Genomic DNA, 12406 nt, shown 5'->3' on the forward strand with positions numbered 1-12406 from the left:
CGTTGATCCGGTAGATTCGACTGGGCCCCTGGACGCGGTCGCAGGTCAGGTTCGAGAAGCTCCAGGTTCACGTCAGACTCCAACTAGTGCCAAATTTCGACTCTCGAGCGGTACAGTCCTCTCGGTACTTCTCGATCATCCCCACCTCGTGATTGATAGATTCGGGTATTGATCGGATTACCGAAGACTCACAAGGATCCGCGGTATCAGGCGATCCTCTTCTCTAGCTCTTTTCTCTTCTTTCTTTCTCCCGAAATCAGCTTCGTCCGGGACGACTCTAAATATTGTCGTCTACGGTAGCGATAGCGGGTGGTATAGGCCGCTGCTATGCGGGAATCAGCCATGGTTATGCGTCACCGTAGAGCATGAGCAGGCGACAACTAATCCATTCCAAGGCAATTATTCTTTGTCTACAGAATATTCCCAGCATGGTTCTAGGATGGCTCCGTTATGCTTCTTCCCGTACCGTGACCTCGGGGAATCTTCTCCAGTCTAGATCCTGTTGGGTGGATATGCGACGACAATTTAGCGCTGGCAAGGTGGTAGAAAAGCGGAGAGGCAAGGCCTCCACTCAGGTCGGCACGCCGTACAGAGAGTTTAATTTACAGGGCAAACACTTAACAAAAATGAGCTACCAAGCGTAGTCTAATATAAAATAAAATAACCTATGTCGTCATCGACATAAAACGGAAATGAATGAGTAAATGAGACCTCTAACCTTTAGTGGTGGCGGGGTTCCGCAGCGATCCTGGAGCCTTCCCTGACCTTGGGCTGAAAAGCTTATCCTAACATGCCTATAGAATCGCTTATTTGCCGGTTTACGACATAATTTTTAAAATAGTCAACCCGGAGGGTGCATACGAGAGGACAAGGAGTTTCAATAATTATGTTTATGACGCCGCCAAGGTGCCTAGATTTGGCCACGTCACAGCCCCCCCTTCCTTGGGTAAGGAGACCGAACTTAGGCTCTCCCTGAGCTCGACCAGCCAGTTTATCAAAGAATTGATTTTTTTTTTTTACTCGCGCCCGTTAGGATTGGAAGGTAGGAAGGAAACCTAATATAGGCAATCATATATTATCCCCCCAAAAAAACACTTTCGTGTAAAAAAAAGACGGCAAGTAATTAAAAGTGATTCCACTGAACAAAATAACCTATAAGACCAAACAATTTTTAAACTCAAATGTTACTTTAAAAATTTCTAGGTAAATAAATTTCCACACATCAAACATCAATACTTTTACAATAAAAAATAATACATTAAAAACGAAATATTACAGAAAAAGAATTTTAGACAAAAATATCTGAAAAAAATACTTTACAGTTAAATATTTCAGAAAAGGAAGTAGTTCTTCTGGTTGCTTAATAAATATATCTGGCAACATAAAGCATGAAGATCAAATAAATTAGGCAAGTAAGTCAATCAATCGGCAACATAAAGTATTGAGATCACATAAATTCAGGCAAGTAAATGAATGAATAATTAATTATTATATAATTTTTGTATACGTACACAGTGGGAAGTTGAACCGTGTGTGGTTTCAACTACAGTGTAGTATATCATTTTCCAAGTTAAATTACAGAGTGACGCTAGCTGAACCACCCACGATTCAATTTCCTACTGTGTACTACTTGCCCGGACGGGCCGAAAAGTGTAAAGTATATTTGAGTCTTCATCAGTTGCACTTTGAACTATCATCTACAGTACACATTTGGCCCGTTCGGGCAAGTAGTACACAATAGGAAATTGAATTGTGGGTGGTTCAGCTAGCTTCACTCTGTAATTTAACTTGGAAAATGATATATATACTACACTGTAGTTGAAACCACACACGATTCAACTTCCCACTGAGTGCGTATACAAAAATTATATAATAATTATATATTCATTCATTTACTTGCCAGAATTTATGTGATCTCAATACTTTATGTTGCCGATTGATTGACTTACTTGCCTAATTTATTTGATCTTCATGCTTTATGTTGCCAGATATATTTATTAAGCAACCAGAAGAACTACTTCTTTTCTGAAATATTTAACTGTAAAGTATTTTTTTTTTCAGATATTTTTGTCTAAAATTCTTTTTCTGCAATATTTCGTTTTTAATGTATTATTTTTTATTGTAAAAGTATTGATGTTTGATGCGTGGAAATATATTTACCTAGAAATTTTTAAAGTAACATTTGAGTTTAAAAATTGTTTGGTCTTATAGGTTATTTTGTTCAGTGGAATCACTTTTAATTACTTGCCGTCTTTTTTTTACACGAAAGTGTTTTTTTGGGGGATCTCAGAACTTTTTGTAATATTTTAAAGTTATGTGAATAATATATTTATAAATTTATTTGTGAAAATAAAATGAAAAATAGTAAACTTTTGGAGATACATCGGTTAATGAAAAATTAAAATGATGAAAGATCTGCTTATTACAACAACTTTCTATCCTCATTAACATTAGTCACCAAAAGTTTTTGTAAGTTATAATGTTTTATCTGCATATCTTTACGCAAACATGTGACTGCTTAGCCAATTTCCCCCTATTATAGATGCTCCTTCTTCTTTCTACGATAACCTGTAAATAAGATAAATTTATAATATAAAAAAATGCTATTTAAAAGAAAATTGGTTGGAATTAAAATTGGATACGTATAATACAATATAATTTTCCTTTCAATTGTTACTTTGCTACTGAAACTTCATCTCAAACATAATAGTAAACAAGCTGACTATTTAAATATACTTACACAACAATTAATGACAATTTTAAATGATGAAAGATATATTTATTACTTAAACCTTGTATCTTCAATAATTATAGGCACCAACAGTTTACATATGTTAAAATTTTTTTCTGCATACCTTTATGCAAATATTTGAGAGTTTACCCAATTTTCCACTATTCTAGATGTTCCTTCTTCTTTCTGACATATCCTGTAAATAAGACAAATTTCTTATATAAATAATGCTACTTAAGAGAAAATTGGTTTGAATTAAAATTGGATATGTACGTATTATACAATATCATTTTCCTTTTAATTGTTGCTTTGCTACATAAAGCTCATCTCAAACATAATATAATTGAACAATTTTATAATATCCACAAATGGCTCATACTCAACATACAGCTGCTGGATAAAATTATTTCTACTCTTTTTTTCCATTCGGATGCTTGTTGTTGCATTATTTAAGAATATATTGCCTGGTAATCATTTTGTAAGAATATAATAACAATACAAGAGGCTATGAACCGAAAATGTGATAATATTTAAATTTCCACTACCTGCAGGTCACAAATTAAATTGAAATAAGTATCTCAATATTATTGTATTAGAGTTTATTGATAAGCACCATGTATCACCATGTACCAAACAGAATTCTCCAACATAATCTGAAATTAATACAAAAAAATATATCTGTAAAAACATGATTATGTGTTTATAAATTTTAATATTTTTGTCTTACAATTTTATAGATCTTACGCAGTGTAAAATACCAGGCCTCTTTTTAGTCGAAATCTAAATTTATCATCCTCCGTAGCATTGTCTAATTGAATGATTTTCTAATATCCATAAATGGCTCATACTCTACATAATCACCCCAGTAGCAAAATTGGCTCGAATGATGTAAAAATGACTGGATTTCTGGTCATAATCACGTCACCTCGACCAATCTTGCTACTGGGGAAGCTCCTGGATACAATTTGATAACTTCTACTTTATTATCCCATTCCGATACTTGTTGTTGCATTTTTGAAGAATATATTACCTGCCAATCATTTTATAAGAATATAATAACAATAGCTTAAAATATATGTTGGTATATGACTGCATATAAGTGTATAAAAGTACTTATATAGATTCAATTTTTAAACATACGTACAAACCAAGTTATGGCAAATTTAAATAATGAAAGATTTATTTTGTTAATACAACCTTCTAACCTCATTGAAATTAGTCAAAAACAGTTACTGTATGTCAAATTATTCTTTCTGTCTACCTTTATATATATATCATTCTCATCGATCTTCGATTATTCCAACTATTTCTTGCATATTTCCAAAACAATCTGCTATTTAGGAAACAATAATAATATTCACTAACATATATAACAGAAAGACTAAGACTGAATTAAATCTAAATATTAATTGTTAAATGTTATTTATTTTCTAATTTGTCCATCGTAATCCATTATATCTGATTTAAATAGCCTGAGTAAGCTTGAAGTATATGCTGGTATATAACTGCGTATATAAATATATAAAAATATCTAGATTTAATTTTTAAATATACGTACAAACCAAGTTATGGCAAATTTAAATGATGAAAGAAGATATATTTATTAATGCAACCTTCTAACCTCATTAAAATTATAAGTCACAAAAGATCAATGTATGTTTAATTCTTGTTTCTGCATACGTTTATATATGTAATCTGTTCGATCTGCCATTCGTTCATCTGCTTTCTGCATTTTGCTAACACAATCTGTAATTCTGAAAACACATACTATAACAATAATATTGATAAACACATTTAATATTAAAACTGAGTAAATAAAAATCAGATATTGAAAAATGTTATTTAACTCTTAATTTGTTCTTCAAGATGCATTGAAACTAACCTAAATAATCTGCGTATTAAGGGTTATAGACTATACCACAACTATTTTCCTTGTTTTGGCATCTTTTTGTTACCAATTACTTTATTAATTGGAATGTGATGAGCGTTTATAAACGCCTGGTTTTCTATTAGTCACTCTATTTCCTGTAACCTATAAAACAAAGAAATCACAAAGTACCATTGCTCAAATATTTAAATATTTGTTCTAACAAACAATACTTATCTAATTGTTTTCTGGATCACTGCCATATAATTGATGCATCCAAATTTTAACTATGAATTCACGTGGAATACTCACGTGCGAATCATACTAACAAATTGAACACTTCGATGGATACTACATGCGCGTTCACGGAGCACGCTTTTAGCACCGCCAACGCTACTGCGCATAGAAAAATGATTAAAATGTGTGTGCGCACAGTAGCGGTGATAGCGTCTCCGTGAACGCGCCCCCTACATATACGTCGCGCCTGCGTTGCGGCCATATTGGAATCTGTTTCACACCTATAGCACGAACACATTCGGACTATATCGGAAGAGTGGTGGAGAAGGACAGAAGATGCCGGGGATAGGCTTCCAATGTGAAAGAGTGAGATTTCCGAGGGAGACAATAATTTTCGGTTGGAAGAAGAAGAAAAGCTGAAACTAAAATAGCTGATCGTAATTGCTCAATCTTGATATATCAGCATTGAATGTACCAATTTAGACGTTTGTAGTCTCATTCGAAAGCTTATAATCGATTTATATCATGAAAGTTTCATTAAAATTTTCATTAAATGAACCGATCGGAAAATATATCTATCGGAATAATCGAGTGGTATAGTTTGGTTCAATCTTTGCGTAAAAGTAAGTAGTGTCGCGCGACTCGTATTTTTTTCATTACTTGGCGCGTAACACTACCGTGTTACTTGATGTGAATACAGGAAGGGTTTATTTCAGTTTGATACATCGATATGAGACATCGGGAAACAGAAACAAATAAAACGAAAATAGAGTAAACTTCCACGAGAGACAATATGGTTTCACCGTTGTACAAGGGTTTATATCTGTTTTTCAAGTAATCGGTAATGAAAATTATTCGCAAAGGATTCCTATAAGTAGAATAAGATCTCCACGTTCATTACACGTAGAACGGTATAAGGCAAACAAAACAAAAAAATAAGGAGAGAGAGAAAAAAGAAAAAAAAGGTAAATAAAACGCATCTCTTAAGTGATTACTAAGATGTTCGGCGAACGGTCTTGTCCCAACTTATTCTGGGGCAGGGGAATTACTCTTCTGGGTGGAGTAACCACTGCACAAAAAAAAAATATATATATACTATTAGCGGGGCTGCATCTATGGTTGATTGACCGCTTTTGATACACCTGAGAGTAACCGCTGTTAGCGTCCATGGGTGGAGGGAAAAGGCGGATAGTAAACAGAATGTTTACTCGCGGCCGACATTACCCCCCAATGGTCCCCCCTCTTGCGCCCAGAAAGCTTGTCTGGTAGGAAATTCCGCGGCCCATTCCTCTCCGCACTGAGGACACTCACGCAGATTCACCCCCTTTCTTCCACAGCGGTAACAAAACTTGGTACGGGGTTTCTGGCATTGTCGGTAAATATGCCCGGGTTGACCGCAGTTGTGACAGTTGCGATCGGAAGTGGGCCTGGACGGTGGAGAAGTTCTCGTTTTAGGTAAATTTTGGGTTGGTTCTGCCGACTTTTCCCGAGGGGTGATTTCCTCGTATGGTTCCCACACAGGATCGGTGTTGATAGGGCTAGCGGGGCGGTTGGAGGTGGGCGGACCACACAGGATTCCATTCCATCCAAGTACAGCGTCGTTGTTCTGTACTGACATCCACGATAGCAAATAAGAAAGAGAGTTGATTAGACAAGATTCTTAGACTCTCAAAATTTTTAGCAATCGAACGAAAGATCTGGTGCATCAAGCATAATGTTAGTGATCGTACATTCGGAACACTAGATCGGATATGTGACGTAACATTCGGGAAGGATCGGGAGATGGGTGGGCCGTGGATGGGAGGGCGAGCTAAGGAGGCGCTGGGGTCACTTCCTATTAGGCAAGCTTAGAGAACGGTGAACCAGATTTTTCAGAGATCAATCAATCGATCACATCATAACATTTAAACACTTGAATTAGTCACATATTCAGTATAAATAAAGAAATATATAAATAATCTAATTCTCAAGTATAGTGAGTGATCAATATAAACCACAATATCCAACAGAAGCAGAGACGAAACTAGTAAAGGATATTTTGGTGCCTCCTGTGAGGTCCGGAAACAAGAGAAAGAAAAAAGGGTGAGTCATTGGATCAGTTAATTAATAAAATGGCCAATCAAATAAAATTAATCCTGCAAAAAAGGACTGCGTTAAAGGCGCAAATCTCGACTTTAAGCAACATCCTCGATAACGGCACGGTAGAAATAACTTTCATAAAGCTTCGAATGAAACGTTTAAACGATTTATACAATAATTTCGAGGAGTTATTCGATGAATTGATGGTCTTAGAAGCAAAGGATGAATATCAATCGGATTTTGATGCCTTGCAAGAAAGATTTTATCATTTGGCTAGTAGAGTAGAATTGTTAATAAATCCTCCCACAAATTCCAACGAACCAAGTACCGCGAGTGATAGTGAATTTCGTAACGAAGGATCGTCGGTGTCAAACAGCGTAGATAAGCAAAAGGTGAAACTACCGGAAATATCATTACCCGTGTTCAACGGTCAATTTGAAGATTGGTTAACGTATAAAAATGCTTTTCAAAGTTTAATAGGATCGCGTACAGACGTGTCAGATGTCGATAAACTACATTATTTAAGGTCTTCATTAAAAGGTGAAGCTGCAAACAAAATCGGAATATTTTCGGTTAGTAGTACCAATTATAGCAAGGCATGGGAGATCCTAGAAAAGGCGTATGAAGTTAAAAGAGTGTTAATATCGAAACACTTATCGTTAATTTTAAATTTACCTAGCTTAGAAAAGGAAACGACCAAAGGTTTTACAAAATTGGCTGACGATATGCAACAGCATATAGCATCATTGCAAACGTTAGGTGTCAACGTGACCCCGGAAATGGCGGTTTACATTCTAGAATCGCGATTACCGAAGACAACGATGAGACAATGGGAATCTTTACTAAGTAGAGATGAATACCCAGAATTAGACAAGATGTACGAGTTCTTGTACAAATGCGCGTTAACGCTTCCAGACGCGATCGGACACGTCCGCATGAGGGAGACGCCGACAAAGGCGAGAACCAAAATAAGAAACATCGTAAACACTCTCCAGGGCAAGCGTTTACGGCCACTGCAACACAGACTTGTATAGCTTGTCAATCGAATTGGCACCCATTATTCAGATGCGAATCGTTCAAGGGATTAACACCACAAGATCGGTTTAACTTAGTAAAAAACGCAAAGCTATGTTATAATTGTCTTCGATCACACAGGAACAAACCTTGCAAATTATCCGGATGTACGGTTTGTAATCAAAGACACAACACGCTGTTGCACATCGAAAGAGGACTCGTCAACACCAATCAGGGGGAGACTAAATCAGGGATCGATCGTTCCTCATGACTAGAAATTAACAAAAATAAACTTGAAATCACATGCACAGCAAAGGGTTCGTCTTCGACACAATTATTAACAACCGCGATCATAATGGTACGAGACAAGAATCGATCTTTCATTAATGGCAGGGCATTATTAGACACAGGAGCGTCAAATAACTTCATTTCCGAGAACATGGTTAAGCGTTTAGGTAGCCAGATAAACCCATGCGTAAAAACGATCACAACAATAGACGGCATGAAAACAATTACACGAGGTTCCGTACAAATAATGATGAAGTCCTGTTACAGCGATTTTTGTACAACTTTGACGTGTTTGATTATGCCGAAAGTAGCAGAATTTGTTCCATGTCAAATATTCCAAAGAAAGGGTTTTCAAATACCAAGGAACTTACAATTAGCTGATCTGGATTTTCACTTGCCGCGTGCAATAGATTTGTTATTAGGCTCGGGTAAAACTTTATCTATGCTAGCTATCGGACAAATTACTCTAACAAGCGGTGGTGTTGAGTTATGTTTACAAAAGACACGATTAGGCTGGATCATAGCTGGCGGAATTTCTGATTCATTGGCAAACGAACAAGCTTGTCATTTAGCAAGGTTAGAAAACACCATGAACAAATTCTGGGAAATCGAAGAAGTCACTTTGACCAAATGTTTATCGAAAGAAGAATCCGAGTGCGAAACACATTTCAAGGAAACAGTTACAAGACATGAAAGTGGCAGATATATAGTTAGATTACCATTTCGTATGCGAAGGGAAATTTTCGTCGGATCTAAAGAAAATGCCGCGAAACGTTACGCCGTGCTCGAGAACAGATTTTCTAAAAATGATGCATTTAGAGAGGTATATACTAAAACTTTCAATGAATATTTAGAATTAGAACATATGTCGCTCATAGATGATGTAGATGACGGAGGCTATTATATGCCACACCATGCTGTGGTCAAGGAAGCGAGTAGCACAACTAAGCTTCGAGTCGTATTCGACGCGTCGGCGAAAGATCAAGAAGGAATTTCCTTAAATGATTTGCTAAAGATAGGCCCGACCATTCAAAATCGGTTAGTGTCGCATTTAACACGCTTTCGTATGCATCGTTACATAATCACGGCAGACATTGAAAAGATGTACCGTCAAATATTAGTGCACCAAGAGGATCGGCGGTTTCAAAGGGTCCTCTGGCGTCACGAAGGTATTGTTCGGACATTTCAGTTGAATACACTTACATTCGGTGTATCTTCTTCACCGTACTTGGCAATCCGTACGATACAAAGGTTAGCTGAAGACGAAAGAGCTGACTTTCCGAAAGCCGCGGAAATATTAAAGAATCATCTTTACGTTGACGACTTATTAACAGGCGCGAATACAATTGAAGAGGCGCGCGAAATACGGAACGAGATAATTTCACTTCTCTCAAGAGGTGGATTTCGTATACGTCAATGGGCATCGAATGACCCACGGATAATTAACGATTTACCGGCTGAATCAGTACATGCCCATTTTATTATTAATATAGATACCACGTTGAAAACGCTAGGCATTACATGGAATGCCGATACAGATGAGATATGCTATATACCCAAAAGAATACAAATATGTAAAACCCCAACTAAAAGAATCATATTATCAGAATTGGCTAAGGTATTTGATCCCCTTGGACTATTAGGACCAATAATTTTTTACCTAAAATGGTTAATGCAAAACATTTGGCGCCAAAAAATTAATTGGGACGAGTCACTACCACAAAGCATTTATACTGACTGGTTAAATTTCGTACGCCAATGGGAAATAATGAGTACAATATCGTTCGATCGAAATTTACTAATCCCGAATTGTAAGAATATACAGTTACACGGATTCTGTGACGCCAGTAGTAGGGGGTATGGGGCGTGTTTGTATATCAGATCACAAGGTCAAGATGGGAATATAGCTACGCATCTACTTGGTGCGAAATCTAGAGTTGCACCGATAAAACCCACTACGATTCCACGACTTGAATTGTGCGGAGCGACATTATTAGCACAACTGTACAATGAAGTGAGTAAAACAATAGATAAAAGAATGTTTGAGTCATGTACCTTTTGGTGTGATTCTATCATTGTTTTATGCTGGTTGAATACACCTCCACATAAACTAAAAACATATGTAGCCAACCGCGTAATTAATACCAAACAATTGAGCGAGGGTCATGAATGGCGTCATATCAATTCTAAAGAAAACCCGGCCGACGCGATATCCAAGGGACAGTTGCCAATCGATTTTGCTAATAACAAACTTTGGAGACATGGTCCGAATTGGTTGAATAGTTCGGAAAATAGTTGGCCGAAGACGAAGTATAATGTTACTATGATTCCCGAGCTTAAAGAAGAAACATGCTTCTCGAATTGCACAAATGATTTCGATGTCTTCACCAGATTTTCATCTTACGCAAAAACGACAAGAATAGTAGCATATTGTTTACGCGTTTGTAAATCCAATAATTATCGAGGTCCTTTGTGCATTGACGAATTGAATGAAGCTGAAGAGCACATTATAAAATTATTACAAGCCATACATTTCTCAGATATTATCGTAGCCTTAAGTAAACCATGCAATACAAGTCCGCAAAAATTCGCCAATCTAAGTCCGTTCCAGGACGATAGGTGCGTCCTTCGGGTAGGAGGTCGTATTCATAAGTCCAATTTATCGTTCGGTCAGAAGCATCCGATACTAATGCCAAAACACCACCTGACTACTTGTATCATAAGAGAGTCGCATTGTAGACTCTTACATGCAGGAGTGCAAACGACACTCTATGATATTAGACAAACATATTGGATTCCAAACGGGAGAAATTATGTACGAAAGGTGATAAGGTCATGTATGCGTTGTTTTCGCTTTAGAACAAATACTGTCAATTACAAAATGGGCAACTTGCCTGCATCGCGAGTGTCAATCGGACCTCCTTTTACTCACACAGGGATCGACTTCTGCGGTCCGTTTTTTATAAAGGAGAAAAAATTCAGAAACCGTAACAGAATCAAGGTTTACGTGTGCGTTTTCATTTGCATGTCTGTTAAGGCCGTACACTTAGAAGTCGTCACTGAAATGACTGCAGACGCATTTCTAGCAGCACTGAGTAGGTTCTCCTCGCGACGGGGATTACCAGCACACATATATTCCGATAACGGAACCAATTTTGTTGGCGCTAATAACAAAATTAAGGAAATTTACGACTTTCTAGACATTGATGAAAATAAACAAAAATTTATGTCATACACGTTATCGAATCAGATTACGTGGCATTTCATCCCTCCGGCCTCTCCTCACTTCGGGGGTTTATGGGAATCGACAGTTAGGGTTTTTAAACATCATTTGCATCGAGCAGTGGGTGATACTTTATTCACTTTAGAAGAATTCAATACTTTTGTGGTCGAAATCGAGGGTGTTCTTAATTCTCGGCCTATAATGCCTATTTCTACTGATCCAAATGACATACAAGCCCTTTCTCCAAGCCATTATCTTGTCGGCAAATCATTAACCTCCGTTCCGGAGAAAAATTTATCTTCTGTTCCAGATAACAGGTTATCTGTATGGCAACACATTACAAAGGTCCGTCAAGATTTTTGGAAGCGGTGGAGCCTGGAATATTTAAATGAATTGCAAATCAGAAATAAATGGCAAAGGAATTGTCCAAACATCAAAATCGGCACGTTGGTCCTCATTAAAAACAAGGCAATGCCATGTTCACAATGGGCAATGGGACGAATAATAGAAACACATGCCGGTGAAGATAATATAGTCAGGGTAGTAACAATACGCACCCTTAACGGAAATATTCGAAGAACAATTAAATACGTATGTCCGCTACCAGACGACACGAATATACCATAATTGACAACATCAACATATGTATACTCAGCATTCGAAACGTCCACGAATAATAATGCTATTAAGCATTAACATAATGTTAAGAATGTGTATTTATAATTTTCTATGTATTATTATTAATATTATTTGTATCAAGTATGTTTAAAGGATGATGATTGATCGGTAACCCTCTCAACGGGGGAGTATGTTCTGTACAGACATCCACGATAGCAAATAAGAAAGAGAGTTGATTAGACAAGATTCTTAGACTCTCAAAATTTTTAGTAATCGAACGAAAGATCTGGTGCATCGAGCATAATGTTAGTGATCGTACATTCGGAACACTAGATCGGATATGTGACGT

The 12406-nt window shown here is 36.9% G+C and overlaps 2 protein-coding genes across 2 annotated transcripts; both read left to right on the forward strand.

The window, feature by feature from the left end:
- The first annotated feature begins 6946 nt into the window (after positions 1-6946).
- On the forward strand, positions 6947-7948 carry LOC136783018 (uncharacterized). The gene has a single exon (XM_066742812.1). It carries the CDS (start codon positions 6947-6949, stop codon positions 7946-7948), a length of 1002 nt encoding a protein of 333 aa, XP_066598909.1.
- A 335-nt stretch (positions 7949-8283) lies between these two features.
- Positions 8284-12066, forward strand: LOC136783019 (uncharacterized). Its single transcript, XM_066742813.1, has one exon. It carries the CDS (start codon positions 8284-8286, stop codon positions 12064-12066), a length of 3783 nt encoding a protein of 1260 aa, XP_066598910.1.
- Positions 12067-12406: the final 340 nt, after the last annotated feature.

Source organism: Prorops nasuta, unplaced genomic scaffold (genome assembly GCF_024137725.1).
Source record: "Prorops nasuta isolate Cenicafe-Biocafe unplaced genomic scaffold, Cenicafe_Pnas_1.2 PNAS00031, whole genome shotgun sequence".
NCBI classification, from domain to species: domain Eukaryota; kingdom Metazoa; phylum Arthropoda; class Insecta; order Hymenoptera; family Bethylidae; genus Prorops; species Prorops nasuta.

Bases quoted from the DNA above. Each gene is read 5' to 3' on its own strand.
- LOC136783019 (XM_066742813.1), top strand. From the start codon at position 8,284: ATGGTACGAGACAAGAATCGATCTTTCATTAATGGCAGGGCATTATTA.
- LOC136783018 (XM_066742812.1), top strand. From the start codon at position 6,947: ATGGCCAATCAAATAAAATTAATCCTGCAAAAAAGGACTGCGTTAAAG.